At 42.3% G+C, this 18,025-nt stretch overlaps 1 protein-coding gene across 1 annotated transcript in view; it reads left to right on the top strand.

Annotated features, from left to right (window-relative positions):
- The window catches only part of gfra2 (GDNF family receptor alpha 2), a 36,253-nt gene extending 23,993 nt beyond the window's left edge, over window positions 1–12,260 (top strand). Inside the window, exons 5-9 of the mRNA NM_001113052.1 lie at window positions 5,252–5,361; window positions 5,454–5,594; window positions 10,367–10,542; window positions 10,760–10,807; window positions 11,879–12,260. Of these exons, the coding sequence (NP_001106523.1) occupies window positions 5,252–5,361; window positions 5,454–5,594; window positions 10,367–10,542; window positions 10,760–10,807; window positions 11,879–11,998 (595 nt within the window). The 3' untranslated portion in view covers window positions 11,999–12,260. The remainder of the gene's footprint in view (window positions 1–5,251; window positions 5,362–5,453; window positions 5,595–10,366; window positions 10,543–10,759; window positions 10,808–11,878) is intronic.
- Window positions 12,261–18,025: the final 5,765 nt, after the last annotated feature.

The following is an 18,025-nucleotide window of genomic DNA, read 5'->3' as shown; positions in this document are numbered from 1 at the left end:
TCAGCATCCATGGACCCCTCTATCAGCTTGCAGTGTCCTATTAACTCACACTGACCCTGCTACAGGATGCAGAAGGCAGAATGGTGAGATAAAGCAGCAGCCCTGTTACTCCGGCCATGCTATTAAAGGGCCAGTAACATCATGAAGTTGAAATAAACATCGAGGGGCTGATTTATTAAAATGTGAGCTTAGAGCAGGGGTCTCAAACTCGCGGCCCGCGGGCCATTTGCGGCCCTCGGTACAATATTTTGTGGCCCGCACCAACGTTCTGTGTGCACAATTAGCTCCAAAGAAAGCGTACTCACTATAAGGGGAGGAGCGGCGCAGTGTTGGTGAACTCGGGCTCCTCGCTTGGAACATGCACACGTGTATTCTCAGCGCTTCCAGCGTCGCGCCCTTCAGTTTTAACAGCGGGATAGGCACGCTAAAGCTAGGGACTGTACTCCCACAACTCTGGAAACATACGGAGGAAAAACTTGCAGCGGGCGTGGCTTACGAGGCCCCGCCCTATACCGCTGTTAAAACTGAAGGGCGCGATTTTGTGAAATCCCTTATGCGGCCCAGCCTTATCGTGACTTTGCCTCCTGCGGCCCCCAGGTAAATTGAGTTTGAGCCCCCTGGCTTAGAGCTTACCACTGAAAAATGCACCCAATTTCTATTCACTTATGGGATTTTTAAAAGCATTTTTATCAATGGGTGAAAATTAAAGTTCACCATTTGATAAATACACTTTATCTGTGGTGATCTCTTATCTGCCCCTAAAAGCTTATATTCCATTATCCAGCAGATTAAAATATTTATTGGCAGAGACATTTAGATAACTGGGTATAATTCTGCCATTCTTACCAATTTTTGCAGAAACGGATGATCAGAACCTGCCAGGAATCATGCAGATTCTGAATGAACAGTTTGTTAAATCAACCCAGCCAATGGTTGTATTGGGCCAAGTATATTACCACTGGTTAAATAGATTACTTTCTACCCTGTCTAGTCTACTTGGCTAGGTAATTGCCATGTCTACAGACCTGGGCATCTATTGGCCAATGTGGTTTGCAATGTGTGTAGCCAGCGGGCCAACAATCTGCCAGTTCATTGAAACAACAGGGACAATCCTGCGGGGTGTAACCAACATTTGCAGATGTGAAGAGCACTTTGGGCTTCTTTATTAAAGCCATTAGGAGTCATTTGGAAGTCAAAGTGTGCAGAGTTCAAAAAATGCCAGCCATTCTTTTGCACTTTGCACAGTGTCTTCCTCTGGTCCTGAATTGGATGGCATTTATGATAGCTGTTTATGTTTATAAATGATATTAGGGCTCCTGAAGGCATCACTAAAAGTCTTGCTTATGAAGCTTCTAAGTGATTTTACTGCCTTGAGGCACTGCATTGGTCTCGGTCACTGGTGGCACTGCCGATTTACAAAGCTTCAAAGTGTTTCCAGCAGTTGGAATGACATTGAAGCTGTCAAATAACAATGGGGATGTTGTAGTAAAGGAGTAGTAACATGGCGTTGGAATGCCGTGACCTTAATAGCAATTCAACGGACGATTGGCAGGAATGACAGTATCGATGATTGCTTCTCGGAAGCTCTTCGTCCTCCAATGGCGGCACTAAGATGTTATTTTGCCCAAACAGGAAGTTACGGGTTCATGAATTGGTTCTATTTTACAGCTTCAGTTCTTTATAAATAAGCAATAACACAAAAAAAAAAAGGGAAAGTTGTGCTCAACCACTAAATTGTAAACCATTAGGCGGGGGTGCAATGAGGTTGTGACCACAAAATACATATAAACAACCGCAAAAGATCCTCTGCACTCACCCATTATCAATATGTAGAAATAGGACACTAAGACATTCTGTGCATTCAGCTACTAAGAAATGCCTTCCCTCCCCCCACCAGACCCAAAAGAGGGATTGTTTGTCCATACATTGCAATATACTTCAAGCTGGCCAACTACGTCAAAGTCATCCCTTCTGGCCAGTCCTACACTGACCAATATAAGTAATTTAAGATTAGTACTGAGCAAAGGGACTAAGTTTTACCTGCAACATTGTTGCTTTTAAGGTTAAAACTCCCATATGGTTGCCCTTTTCTTGGCTCCATTGTGATCACCTGAATGTAGCTGGGAAGAGTGGGGGCTACAACACGGAGCTGGCCACTGCTCCTGTATAAACAATAACACACAAAAAAAGGGAAAGTTGTGCTCAACCACTAAATTGTAAACCATTAGGCGGGGGTGCAATGAGGCTGTGACCACAAAATACATATAAACAACCGCAAAAGATCCTCTGCACATTTTGTGCATTCAGCAGGGTCTGGGGGGGACGGCATTTCTTGGTAGCTGAATGTGTCCTATTTCTACATATTGATAATGGGTGAGTGCAGAGGATCTTTTGCGGTTCTTTATAAATAAGCCCCATGTGCTTTACAGGTGCTTGGAGTTGTATTAAAATGTATACTCTTATTTTTGTTTCTGGCTCTTTAAATTACCAACCCTATCTGGCAGCTCCTCTCCCCGCCAATGACATTTTGCCTTTGCAATTAAAGACATGGTTTTTGCTAATTCCGCTGTCATGTAACATTTGTGCAGCCCAGTCTCAGTAGTACTTAGCCTTTATTTCTCAGCTTCCTACATGCCCAGAATGACCTTGCTGTAGCCCAGTGTTTTATACCTCGCAGGTTACCCTTCTCTCTTCCTTCCCCGAATGTATTCCCTCTCTGATGCCCTCCTCTGCACCCTGATCTTTTCCGACACCAAACGTCTGTCTCTCACATCCCACTTCTCCTTGTGCTCTCCTGTGAGATACCTAGCGCTGAGTTGTGGGTATAACAGTGCTGCTGGCCCTGAAATCAGCACCTGAATAGAGGTGTTAATAGATCAGAATTAATCTCTGACACCTCTGCCCCAGCTCCTCATTCTCCTCCAGGTGCAGTCACAAGTATAGTGGGGGCTGGCTAGCACTTAGGGCTTAGAAGTGATTGAAATAGAATAGAATTCAAGGTTATTTTCTGCTATTCTTTATTTCATCAGAAATATGTAATAATGCATGGCTTAATTAAGCTATACTTCTAGATATTTGCCCTTTCCTTTCTATAGCTTACAGATTGAAATGTACCACCCCATGCACTTTCTTTATTCCTATTCTACCTATTTCTGCCCATACATTACAAATACAGACTGTGAGCTGTATGGGGTAGGGACCTTCTTTCTCCTGAGTCTCTTAACACTTGCCACATGGTCTTTTGATGTAATTATATATATTTTATTTATACTTTTTCAATGTTGCTTTGTTCCATATGACTTTAGTATTAATGCATGGTTAGAAATGTGCAATACTGGATATAAAAGTGGAACTATATAAAGAAAAAATACAGCACTCATACAGTATGTATTGTATATTGTAATTAGATTATTCTTATGGCACATCTGTCATTCAGCCAGTTATGCGCATAGCCCCCATTGGGATCAGCAGGGTTGGACTGGGGGGTGAGGGCCCACTGGCACTGCCACTCTAGTTGCCCTGCACCCCCCTAGGTGCTCCCGCTGGCCGTGTCCCCATCGCACTCTGTCCCCTGCTGCACCCCCTAACCCCCATTCCCCCCACAGGGGCCCCCTCCTGAGATCCTCCCTTAAGCACACAGAAGTGAAACGTTTCAGGCAGGGCCGGGTGCAACGATTGGGGGGCGCCAGGCAGGAGCCTCTGCTGCCTACCACTAGTCCGCTCTCTTTAGTAATTGCCCGCCCTCATAGTCAGTGCCCCTCACAAAGCAAACCCCGACCCCTTGCGTTCAACTGTGCATGTGCGCCAAAGAGGGGGGGGGGGCGAATGAGGAAAGTGCAGGGGCGAGGTGGCCAACTGGGTTGCCTAGGGTGCCCGGTCGACTTGGCCCGTCCCTGGTTTCAGGGGAGGATACCTGTGACCAGGGGAGCGGCAACAAGCATTGGGTCTGGGCCGCCGGCGCCCACTAGGGTCAGGGCCCACTGGGTTTTTTCCCAGTGTCCCTGTGGCCCATTCCGACCCAGAGGATCAGTGAAATGCGGTGAATCCCAATTTGTAGAGCTGGAATATTAGAGTGGCTTTGGGGGCAGCCTGAAGGTCAGTAAGGGTGAAACTTGGATTGAATGCCTGGGAGCCAAATAAAATAGGCTGAAAGCAATGTTTTTGTTTGTATAAAAACGAGATAACATGTAATAAGGTATGTGCTGTGGTGTTCACAGGGCCGCCGCTCCCTATAAGCAGAGTACTCAGTCTGCATAGGGCACCAACTCCCAGGGGGGCACCATCCCAGCTGCTCCAAAAAAAAAAAATATATATATATTATTACATACCCCCCAACACTGTCAATCAATCTATTGGGGGCACTTACTATGGGGGCATTGTCTATGGGGGCAATTGGGGGCACTGTGTGTGGGGCCCCTATAGTAGGTGTTTTTGTTTAGTATTTTATTTTTACTTCCGTAATATTTGGGGGAGGTGGCACAAAAGTAAATTTCTGCTTAGGGCACCCATTTGGCCAGCAGCGGCCCTGGGTCTTCAATCCGCAGACCTTTATCAGATCACAAGGAAATAGAGAAGAGTAAGCACTAGGGGTGGGCAGTTACTGCACCTTTCTTTTGCTGGGGTAGTGAAGGTTTCATAGAGGTCCAGACTGGGATTCAAAATAGGCCCTGGCATTTCAAGTACACAGAGGCCCAAACAGCCCCCACCAGCCCAATAAATAGTGAGTGTCTATGGGATCTTACAGCAGCCCCTCTGGCATTTGCCTGAATCCACAGATTGCCAGTCTGGGCCCGGACTGGGTTTCAAAATAGGCCCTGGCATTTCAAGTACCCAGAGGCCCAAACAGCCCCCACCAGCCCAATAAATAGTGACTGACTATGGCATGTTACAGCAGCCCCTCTGGCATTTGCCAGAATCCACAGATTGCCAGTCTGGCCTGTCCTGAGTGGCTGCCCATTCTTCATGTCCAAGTACAATATCTTCCCTTTAAGTCTACACACCTAGTAACTCTGTTTGTTATAAATGTATATACAGAAAGCAGATATTCTGGAGCTCCTTTTAGTTTCTAATCATTGTCACACAGGTCAGTGGTGACATACATAACATAAAAGATGCAAAAGTAGCATAATTAGCTTATTATAGATGCAAACATCTTGTACTTGTAATTCTAGAATATGAGACTTTTTGCATCATGAAACCTCAATACACCCTGTGCTTGGGTACCTTAATCCAAATGTGCTTGAACTTGCAGGTCCAGACTGTCAGATTTTATTACCAGCTGTCAGAGCTCTCCTCAGTCCGTGAGTGGGTGCGTTCGTGATAACTACGCTGCTTGCCTGGGGGCATATTCAGGGCTAATTGGTGAGTTCTCCCTATTTCAGTGGCATTATTCTTTATGACTTAATCGTGTATTTGGTTCTCTACCCCTCTGTCTCTATCCCTTTCCTTTTCAGGATTTGACGTGGCCCTAAACTTCTTGGACTCCAGCCCTCACTCTCTTTCAATTGGGCCCTGGTGTTCGTGCAATGGAAGCGGAGATCAGGAGGCATGGTGTGAGAGATACCTTAAAGAGTTCACCCAAAACCGCTGCTTGAGTGAGTGAGATAAACGATTTGCCTTTCATCCTATCTGACATAGAGAAGGGGGCATTGTGGTAAAGCCAACTCAGCAGCAATCTCTGTGTGGGTGAGGTTCCTGGGAGTGTGCGTGTTACTGAGAACAGCAGAATTGTGATTGGAATACAAGGGATGTGCATTTAAGAAGGTTAAAGTGAGGTTCCTCTATACCCGCGACTGGAATTTGAGATGGCAATTAAGGATATCTATTATTGTATTGACCTTTGTCAATATTTTGAATAGCCAAGGACCTTAGAAATTAATAAGGTATGTGCTGTGGTTATGTCGTCACATTGGAAGAGGTTTGCCTTGATTTAATAAGCCTACATATTTCTCATTGGCTAATATGGGTTAATATGCCTCAGGGCAAACTTGTGCCCATAGATATGGTTGATAACAACCAATTTTAATAAGGGGACACATATAAAACATTCTTAAAAGAGGGCTGCATAGATTTCAAGCTACACAGAACACTGCATTTTTAGGGCCTAGCACATTAATGGTGGTTGTTGGTAACCATGTTTTTAGAGTAACATCCATTCTTTGCAAGTAGAAGCTTGTTTTACATACACTGTCCTGTTTGAATTGTGAATATACTAAAGGTCTAGATCAGGGGTTCCCAGACTGTTCTACCCCAGAGACACATTCCTATCTGAAAAGTATTAGGGAGCCACACAGGCATGAAACAAGTTCGTGGGGGTTGAAGAAAAAGGACATCAAGCACCTTCCAGACACCAGGGATCCGTTTAAAATCCGAACTTTATTTCATCATGTTTAAAAACAGAGTTCGTGGGGGTTGACAAATAAGATTGATTTTGATCAGGGTTGGACTGGGGGGTGCGGGGCCCACTAAAGGGGCCTTGCAGGTGCCCCAGCCAGCTGTGTCCCCTACCCCCCCCGCAGGGCCCCCACCCGACGTCCTCCCCGAGCACGTATAAATTGAATGCGACAGGGGAGGAACAGTCAGTTGGGGGAGCACCGGCAAGGGTCGGACTGGGCTGCCATTAGGCCTGGGGCCCACTGGGATTTTTCCGGCGGCCCAGTCCGACCCTAATTTTGATTGACTATTTGGTAGCCCCATATGGACTGCCAGCTTCAGGAGACTTGAACCACTGGGAGAAACATCAATGGGGGAGATGAGCAACAAGCTGCCAGGGGATCACTGGTTTATATGTATAGAGGGTTGTCTAGACCTTCAACTATTTTAATGCTTTGACTGGTTACTGGTTAGCTCTATGCCTAGCTACTTCTTAGTTGGTTTAAGCAAACTCATGGCAGATGAGGTAATATGTGAGCAAATATTTTCTGAATAGCGTGCAATAAAACCTGAAAAGGCTCCAGTAAGTGAATTTGCCTGGAATAATAAGGGAAAGGAGCCTTTGAAAAACCAGGTCTCCAGACCTCCGTTAAATGCAGGATGTGCAGAAAATGACTATTCTGCATTGGAGACAGTGGAGCTATGCAAAATTCAATTTTCTTAACTCTCTTGCACTAAAGGGGAAATCTGCTCACCTTATCAGATCAGTCAGCTGACTCTACTGGGTCTACTCAATGGGAAAAAGGCCAGAAACCATAATGAAATCAGTTGCATTCTGTTGTTTGCAGGAAGGGAGCCAATGTCAGGAGGAGATATATTGCCTTATGGTTGCAAGTTCATCAGACGTTCAATAACTGTCTCTGGCCTGTCCCTCCCTCATCATTTTCCGAAGACTGAAAGGATGTGCTCATCCTGCTCTGTAGTATCATACACTGTATGTTTCCATGCCACTCTCTCTAATGCGGGTCTCTGTGTCAGTGTGGCACTGTTGGCATTACTGTATGGCCTCAAGTTTACTGTCTACCCTGCTGTCTTTTGGATGAACCCACAAGTTCAGGGAGAGAATTCCACAACTTCACAGCTCTCACAGTAACAAACCCTTTACATGGAACCTTCTCTCTTCTAATCAGAATGGGTGCCCTCAGGACCTACTGGTAAATAAAGCATTAGAGAGATTATTATATGATCCCCTTATATACTATACATAGTCTGTGGCAGTCCCATTAAGGGTATAAGTGGCTGCATATTTTTACATCCCAGGTGCATGACCTTACATTTATCCACATTAAATCTCATCTGCCACTTAGCCGCCCAGATTGCCAGTTGGTCAAGATCCTGCTGCAAGGATGCCACATCCTGGTTGGAATTAATTGGGCTGCATAATTTATGTCATCTACAAACACTGATACATTACTTACAATACCTTCTCCTAAGTCATTTATGAACCCAATACAGAACCTTGCCAGATCCCACTAAGAACCTTACTACAAACCATTAACAACCACCTTCTGCACCAAATCCTGTAGCCAGTTTCCTATTCATATACAAACAACACTACTAAGACCAACAGACCTTAGTTTAGAGAGCAGTTGTTTGTGGGGCACGGTATCCAACGCTCTAACTTCTTACTAACCTCATCATAAAAAGCAATCAAATTTGTCTGATATGATCTGTCCTTAATAAAGCCATGCTGATTCCTGCTCATTCTCCCCAACATGATTTTGAATGTGATCCTTTAACACACTTTATAAATTACTTGCCCACCACTGATATCATAGAAGTGCATCACCTTCTTACCCATTATATAGTATCTTGTGGGAGATATACAATGGGGTGAAGTTATATCATCCCCCTTCTATGTGTGCATGTAATGTTGGGTTTATGGAGTAGCACTGATCATCACAGTGGGGGTTGGGGTGCATTTATTCCTGATACCTTACGTTGGACCTTGTTTCCCTGCAGATACATTACCTAACAACCACACTATTCTCCAGTGTTCTAATGTACTGAAAAGAACAAAGAAGCATAATATTCATTAAAATCAAAGATCAGATATACAAGTTATAAAATGAAGTGAAGGACACTTTTATTCAGCCAGATGATATAATTTAGCAAGTTCCTTCACCCACTCACTGGACCTTGGTGCACCACACAATGCTCAAAGTTCCTTACTCCGGGAACACTGGGGTCCATTTTATATTCATGGTGTGTGGGTGTTCTATATTTCCAAGTAATGGCAGGGGAAAAGCAAATAGAATTAATCACCCTGATACCAGATAAATGTCATTTGTCATCAAATCTCAGGGACTTGATGGTGGAAAAGTGGAATAAAAAATATCTTTTCTTCATTCCCAATAACACTTTTTCCACCATCGTTTTTGAACTGTATACCTAGCTATGCCCCACTGTGCGTTCTAGTACTGCTAGTGCTATCACAGGTCCATTATCTCAGCAATGAAACATTATGGGTGGGTGCTGACACAATACATTGGGATCCGGAAACGGCCAGTTCCCACTGAATGATTGATTGTCTGTAGTTCAGAGATGTTACAAATGGAAATCTAGTCCAGACCGCAAGAGTAGTCTGGCCATGTGGGTGCCCACCGCCGGTTACAGCCCAGCCACTCTCAGCAGTAATGCAATTAGGAACAAGGATAGACAGATAAACACAGAGAGCCACACTCATGTATGTGGAATATAAACACTGACAAGTGAACTTACCCTTTGCTGCACAATTCAAACCAGATATTCAGATGCCCTCAGATAAAATAAAGTTTACCCAATCTGTCAACTGTAAGTTTTATACAGATATGTGAGAAACATGTGTTTACCCATGGCAGACCGCAGGTCTAACATATACACGCATAGGTCTATGTATCATCTGGATTCGGTTAGTGAAGTTCTTACATATGAAACACTTCTTTAATGAAATGCAACCACAAGTGACCTTTATCCATGAAGAGGGAAAGTCTATAATGGCCAACGAGGCAGTTGTTTTTACTATATCAGATGCAGAGGTTTGCAGACATGAAAGTGGGTGTGCAGCTATCATGGTTTATATTTATATTCAGACCTGTCTTTATTGCTGTGGGTCTGGATAAAAAAAAAGTTTTTTGGGGACCCATTTATTATATAAAACATGACTGTATTTCCTATAATTTAGGTATTAATCCACTACATCTCAGCACCAGTTGCTGGCTAAATGGAAAGGATACTCAGTAGTGATGCGTGAATATGTCCCTTTTGTATAACGCATTGCGTCAAAGGTTGGTTTTTCGTGGTAAATGTTTCCATACTGCAAGATTTTCTTTTTTTGCAACAGTTGGAGTCTATGGGCAGTTTTCACAGTGAAACCTGGCAAAACATTTCCCTTATTACAAGTGCCCAAGGCAAGCGTCGCAAAAGATATAAAGTGGAGGGCTCTTAAGCCCCCCCCCCTCATTACCATCAAGCTCAACAAATACCCCCTCCCTCAGCTGGAGTTACATAAGGGCCTTAACAAAGGGTAGGCAACCCCCACTGTTGCATCCTAGGCACCTGCCCCTACTGCCTACCCCTAATTCCATCCCTGCCCAGCACCACCCTGAGAGACTCCAACAAAAACTGAAGGATTGTAGTTTGGGCAACAATTTGACCTGCTTGTGCCATTTTGCTCTACTGTTGCTTCTTTACTTAAAACATCTACTCTGCATTGTCCCACAATATGTTTGGCCTAGGGCAGCTGCTGGTATTTGCATCTGGTAAATAAAAGGTCTACGCTTATGTATATCGTCCTTCTATATAGACCTCATTAAATATTTTTAAAAGCTAACTCCCAACACAACCCTTTTTTAAGATGAATGGATTATCAATTATGTTGTAAATCTGTACTTTGGAGACAGCGGACTCTTGAAAAACACAGTTATATGCTAACACTCTTTATTACCTTTTGCAGGGAATGCAATTCTTGCATTTGGGAATGGCACGGATGTAGTACATAGACAGAGCGTGACCAGAGCACCCCACACCACAATCACCCCCAAAGTGGAGGCGAGTAATGTTCTTCCAGATAATCAGAGTGACAGCAACATCTTGCCTGAGATTGACCCTGGCATCTGCACATCCTTCCAGGTGAGAAGAAGGTAGCGGGATGGGAAGACTTCTAACCTCACTTGAGACCAAGTATATGAAGCCCTTAATAAGGGGTAGGAGTAATACATCCAAAAAATTAGACTGGAATGTGGCTGACACTGGTCTTAATTTCTGCTGATTGTCTTGCCCACCACCAGGAGGCTTTTGGATGTATAGGAGGAGGATGAGTTTAATTTGTGTTTTTCCTTTCCTGCAGGAGGTGAAGAATGGCAGCGCTCCAGAATTTAGAATATGTGTCTCTGAGGTAAATTATTAACAGGACTATTTGACCCTTTCTACTTGTAACCGGCTAGTTCTCTAAGGTTCCAAGTCTTATAGCCTATAAAATTGGCTGTAGGGCTATATCAGAACAAAGGCCCTTTAGTTTGAAGGTCCTAACATAAGTTCCATTACTGTTCTGATCTAGAATTCACCGTTATTCAACAAATCAGCCACTAAGTTAGAAAAATGTGTATTTCTCTACACTGGCTATGCTTCACTCTGGTGAATTATGTATATGTCCTACTGTTATCATTATGGCACTATTTGACTTTGCTAAGGTACAAGGAGGTGATCTCAAACACATTTAGGTTTTGGTTGTCCTACTAGAATTGTATTATACTGTGCTCATTGCTCACTCGGCTGCTGACACCATTTCATTGGATATTGGGTCTATCCAACAGTATCTGTATATAGTCTCTTCTAATTGCTACATCCTGTGTGGTTCCTGCAGCACCCAATAAATAATAATGTAAGATATTAGGGGTAATTAATGTAAAGCACTTTTGAAGTCCAAACCAAATTGCCCACAGTCGCTGTCCTTGAATTGCTGCATCGTTGTGCTTTACCTAGGAGTTACCTCCAGTTCCAAAGGAGGCTCCAGGGTTCCCACAGCAGCCTGCGTCAATACACACAGCTCAGTTGCACCTAAAAGATCCAACGCATGTCATTTAGATGTGTCATGGGAGTGATGCTAACTGAACTTAGAACATTTTTATCTTGAATTTCGATACATTGGCCACCATTGCTCCAGGCGCGTCTGTTTCTCTCGACCCCCAGTTACACTAGAATTGTGGAAAGCATAAACTCTGCATTGTAGGTAAAAAAGACATGGCAGTTGCATCCAAAAGTGCACTTTAAACACTGTACTTGCGACACGTAAATAACCCCTATTATCCAAACTAAGCATCATAGTATTTCTCATTGGAGGCTGTGGCCAACACTTGCTGTGGCCAACACTTTAATGCTTGAGCTTTAGAATTGTATAATGCTTAGTTCATCAATGGCATACTGGGAATGTTCATATTTACCCAATGATTTTACTTTATTTTTGCAGTCCCAGCGCAACATACCCAATTTGAGGACAGAAGAGGAGAGCCATTCTGGGACACCTCAACTCCAAGCATCAGTTCTGTACATCGCCCTCACCATCCTTTGCCATCTGTCTTTGTCCTAAGGCCTCTTGATGAGTGAAGATATTGCCCCTTTCATACAAAGGACTATACCCCCGATCTTTATCCACCAAAAAGCCAATGTTTAATTGGTGGCACTGAAAGGCAATGAGGCAGCCACTTCTCTAGCATAGAGAACACATACAGAGGAGGGACAGAAACAAATCAGATTAAAAAATTTTTGTAAATTCCCCAAATTTTCCTTGTTGGGCAATGTTTCCCAACAGACCAATGTACATATTGACAATTAAAATAATCTGAATATAAGAACAACATGTATATGTATGTTGCTTGTAAATTGGATTGTAAGAGAAGCAATGTAAAGAATGGGAAATACAGAAAAGGAGTCATTGATTGAAGAATGCTTTAGATACCGTATCTATGTATGGGGAATGGATAAATACTTTGCAGTTTTTTTATTGGTGCTGGGAAGTTATGGACCTTGGCTTGCTTTTAACAAGGAATTAGTGTAATGATGCTCTGCAGGTTTCTAGTAGGAATGTGAGTAGTGTTACTGTGCTCTTCAGCTTGAAATGGAAAAGATATTCATGGAGTGATGTTGCAGTTTGGTGAAGTTCTTCTCTCTTGCAGGGTAAAGGGAAAGGCACCATAAATATATGATAGGAGATAGATGGCAGGCTGTTCTGAAGGACAGGGTACTGTATAGTCATAAATAGTGATGGGCGAAATGTTTTGCCAGGCATGGATTCGCGGCGAATTTCCGCGTTTCGCCATTGGTGGATTGTTTCGCGAAATGGATTAAAAAATTTCTCCATGGAAAAATTCGCTGTGCGTCCAAAAATTGACGCGCAAAAACATAATAGCCGGGGGCGACAAAATAATACCCGTGGGCGACGAAATAATAGCTGCAGGCGACAAAATAATAGCCGCGGGCAACAAAATAATAGCCGTGCGACTAAATAATAGCCGTGCGATGAAATAATAGCCGTCCGACAGAATAATACCCAAGGGCGATGAAATAATAGCCGTGCGATGAAATAATAGCCGCGGATGATGAAATAATAGCCGTGCGGCGAAATAATAGCCACGTGACAAAATAATAGCCGCGGGCGACGAAAAAATAGCCGTGTGACGAAATAATAGCCGCGGGCGACAAAATAATAGCTTTGCAACGAAATAATACCCGCGGGCGACGAAATAATAGCCGTGCGACAAAATAATAGCCGCGGACTAATTTTTTGCTGTTTCGCGAATCTTTTGAAAGATTCGAAAATTTTCCGGCGAAGCGAAACGGGACAGATTCGCTCATCACTAGTCATAAAGAACAAGCCATCTGCAAAAGAAATACTATAGAAGGGATTAGAAATGAAAGAGAAGGAATGACAAATGGAAAGTTCTGGAAGGAGATAGTTTGTTAGGTGCCTCTTTCTGTGCATCTTTTGCTGTACATATCCCCAAATATTTATAATGTCCTCTGGAATTGCATTTTTCTTCATTTTATGAATTAAAATGTATTGATCCTGTAGTCTCATCCATTCTTTACTGAATTTATTACACAGAATATTAGGATCTACTTTACATGTTGGGGTGGGGCAGTGATCAGTGCAGATGCACGGCTGCTTCTTCATGGGACAGGTAAGGACGTTGTTCATTATACAGAAATCTGCTGCAAGGAGCCCAGTTACAGTCTTTCCAAAGCCATAGATAAATACAGGGTTCATTTTTTTCCCTACAATCAGCGTGTTTTGTTCATGCCCCTTACAGGCAATGCTTAATGATGAGAGACAAGCATTTTGCTTAATGCGCCTTTCACCGGCATAGTTCTCTCTTCAAAAATGCGAACACAAGTTGTGTTTGGGTCAGGTGATGCGACATCCTTGGATACCAGGGATAAAAATGGCACCATGACCCACATAAATAAAGTGAGCATTGTATACTCTTAATAAATTAGCTCCTAGTAGTAAAAAGGGGAAGGGTGACTAAAGGTGCTCTTGGCACAGGTCTTTAAAAGGTTTGCCCATTGCAGTGCAAACAGTCCCCAAGACCACCAGGACTATAGGCTTGCCATTTCCTTTAGTCTTTTCTTTGAGTGCACCACATGACTAGCACAAAAGCTGCCAAATAGCCAAGGCTTAGTGCACTTAGTGACAGCAGAAAGCCCACTGGGACATGGTGTTAATAAAGAGTGCCATTTTGGCAGGGAACAGAATGGTTAGGACCACTTCTAGAGATTACAATCTGGAGCTCTGCCATTTTGAACTCTGCCTTGGACTATTTATGCCATATGCACCCGGCAAAAGCCATTGCAATTCTGGGACAAATAGAAGACACAAAACAATTACAATTTATTGTGCTCTAGAATTAGGAAGGCTTGTTTGTAAAACAAAAATATCATAGAAGCCCCAGTTAGAAAGAGAGGTAGATAAAGGAAACAATGAAAGTTTGACTATGATGATTTTCATTCATTCAGATCATGTTATATCTAGTATAAGTAAATCTAAAGCAACTGGACTTGCCGAGTAATCATTGAAGACGTTTCACTACTCATCCGAGCAGCTTCTTTGTGAGTAGTGAAACATCTCAAATGATTACTCAGCAAGTCCAGTTGCTTTAGATTTACTTATACTATATATTAAATGGAGATTGTTTACTGAATCTCTAACTTCTATCTTCATAATTCTGCTTGAATAGCAGATCTTTAAGGCACGTTCATCTCTTATGAAAGCCTTAGGCCAAGTATCCACTCAAAGTATTTCTAATTAATATATCTCAAGTTGTGGCTTTACAAGATTACAACATTTGGGTCTATTCTATTCTATATCTATTCAATTTTGTGCTTTATAAACCAATAACTCACAGAGATCTGAAAAACAAATGCCAGGGCCGAAGCATCACTGTCTAGTCGGAGGCCAAGTGCCCTATGATAGATGGCTGAATGAAGATATATATTGATGAATACATTATCAATACTCCATTTGATCCATGTATACTGAGTGGCTCTACAGAGCACAAATGGAGTATTGATCAGCCATTTGTAGTATGTCAACGAGAAGGCACCATTGATAGGGTACAATTTGCCAGTGCAACAAATCTCCAGGTAATCAGTTGTGAAAACCTCATTTTGGCATTTGGTTTCAGCAAAGATCTGGCCCTACTTGTTCTCTATTTATGCCTTAAGTTCCAAGACCCTTGCCGGTAAGAGAATGACTTTGAAGTGCCATTGCAGGCTGCGCCATTAATGTACTATGTGAGATATATATGATTGGGACATATACCTAGTTAAGCCTCAGTTTATAACGTGGGAAGAGATCCAATGTATGAGAAAGGAAAATCAATATTCTGATTGGCCATCAAAATCCATCAGTTGTTGGTAAATGAGTTTTCATTGGAGAATGATTTACTTTCATCACGTTAATTCCTAGAAAGAGCACAGGCAAGTATATATGTTCAAAAATGAAAAACCGCTCTATAAAATCTAGTAACTTATCTATAAATGGTGGGTAGAAAAGGAAAACTGACCAGTTGTATCCAATATTCTAATTGATCTTATCTTCATTATTTATGGAAATAAAATGTTAAATAGATTAAATCCATTTTAAGCATTAACTTAACCATATTGGCTGATTGACTATGAAGATTTTCATTCATCTGGGTCACGATATATCTAATATAAGTAAATCTTAAGCAATTGGACTTGCTAAGTAATCATTGAAGACGTTTCGCTGCTCAGATGAGTAGTGAAACGTCTTCAATGATTACTTAGCATGTCCAGTTGTTTAGATTTACTCATATTGGCTGATTGTAGCCTGGGGCCAAACAATCAAATTATGACGGTGCGGTCCCCAATCCAACTAGATTTTTTAACCTGCCGATTGGTGATTAGTTACCGAATCGGTCTAAGGGACCCATAGCTGGAATCGGCCCATGTATGGGGACCTTTACACCCATCTCAATACAGACACTTTTCATTGTTTTCTGCCAAATGTACTTTATAAATGGGCAATTCAATTTCCTACTAGTCATGGGTGAAATTTTTCGCCAGGCATGTATTCGGGGTAAATGTCTGTGTTTCGGCACTGGTGGATTGTTTCGTGAAACAGGTGACAATTTGCCACGCAAAGATTGTCGCCCACAACAAAAAAAAAAATTGACTCGTGTCAAAAAAAGCTGCACACAGCAATTTCGTTGACAAGTGCAACAATTTTTTTTGACTGTGATATTTTGGTTGTTTCGAGAATTTTCCGCCGTTACACGAATCTTTGGAAACATTCAGCAATGAAACAAGTCCGATTTTCCTACCAAAATAATTGCAGTGTTGAAACAGAAAGCAGGGTTTATTGGCTGCGCAGAAAAGGATATGATAAGATCATGAACCCCAATCTGTCAAGCAATAAAGAATTAAACAAGCAATTTCCCAGTGATATAGATTGCTACTAGTGAAGAGCGAATCTGTCCTGTTTCGCTTCGGCAAAAAAATTGTGAATCTGTAAAAAGATTTGCAAAACAGCAAAAAATCTGTGAAATGTCAAAAATGTTGCGTGGTGAAAACATTTTTACTGCTGCGAATTTTGTCGCCCGTTTTGTGACATAATCCGCCAATGGCGAAATGCAGAAATTTGCCGCAAATCCATGACTGACTAATTATTTTGCCCATCCCTAATTGCTCCCCTTATTACACATATTAATTATAACCAGTGCCATAGTTAGACAATAGGCATCCCCTGCGATTGCAGACAAGCTGGGCCCTGAGTAAACACCATTCCCTATCCTAAAACCTGCCCCAGCTGGCATATAGCTAAATACAGGAGCAGCCAGCGCCCCATTTTAACGTATCTCAGCAGTTACTGGAGAAACAGGGTTTATCTTAAAAAGAAAAAAAAAAAGAAGTCTGTGGAATTTGATGGGCAGCAAAATAACTGATGATATCAGGAAATGGAAAGTAGATGGAAATAGCAAAATGCTACCGAGATCCCATTACTTCTTTATCACATTACTGACCTCGCTCACATTTTCGTTAGGGAGGAACATTTCAAGGACTTGTTTCTGGCATTTTGCTACCAGCAAATTCTTCTGTCTCACATTAAAACAAACATTTATTTCCCAAGCTCTGGGCCAAGAGGTACTGAAATTTTCCTAGAAAAACTGTATTCATCTTATAAATAAGACAAAATGCTTGAAAAGGTATTATAGTAAAATTAAGGAAATGTTTGAGTGAGCTCTAATACATCTGCTAGGAAGGGGAACACCCCTAAACATGAATTAGACTTAACTGTCAATCAATCCCCAACTTTTTCATGAAGAAAGACAGGTTGCTAAGAGGAGGGAGAATGAAGAGTAACTTGATTGTTTTAGAAAAAGTCCAACATTTTTAATTGATTATATTTATATAGGGTCTTATTTTTGTGAGATACAGCTTATATTTACTTTTCATTTTCGTGATAACTCCCCTTGTTTCAGTCCCTGGCAAATACCGCAGTTAAACTGGCACAGGGATATTATGGGTTATTGAAGCCACACACCCCCCCCAAGCCAAATATATCACATAATGTTTTGCTTTTGTATACAATTAAAGCACAAACTGAACACCTGATATTTGTAGCATTCTACAAGACAAACCTGTCACGTTGAGTGGCCCAAACCCCACATAGGAATGACCACCAGGGGGCCGCAAGGGTCACAGGGACCACTGGGCTAGTGTTTAAAGTATAGACTAGTAGGGAGTAGACTTCCAAGGAGATTGGAAGGATGCTTGTACACAAACAGTTTATTAAACCGACATAAAGTAAACAATTACCATTGTACAGGGACAAGCAGGATAATAAAAGTAAGCAAGTTACTGGCTCAGCAGAAATCGTTCAAGGGTAACATAAGTCCTGGGACAGGAAAAAATACAGGCAGTGCTGAAGGTAACCAGCAAGTATAGGATCCGGAATCAGGATCAAAAACCAGGGACAGATACAGGGTCAGAACAAGAACAAGGTCAAGAACAAGAAGGTCAGGGTACTCAGCAATCAGGAAAAAGATCAGGGTAACCAGCACATATGGAGACCTAGGCACTGGCAAGGTGAGTG

The sequence above is a fragment of the Xenopus tropicalis genome, chromosome 3 (assembly GCF_000004195.4).
Source record: "Xenopus tropicalis strain Nigerian chromosome 3, UCB_Xtro_10.0, whole genome shotgun sequence".
Lineage (NCBI taxonomy): Eukaryota > Metazoa > Chordata > Amphibia > Anura > Pipidae > Xenopus > Xenopus tropicalis.
The sequence above is the reverse complement of the archived record's forward strand: the minus strand, read 5'-3'. Positions and strand labels throughout refer to the sequence as shown.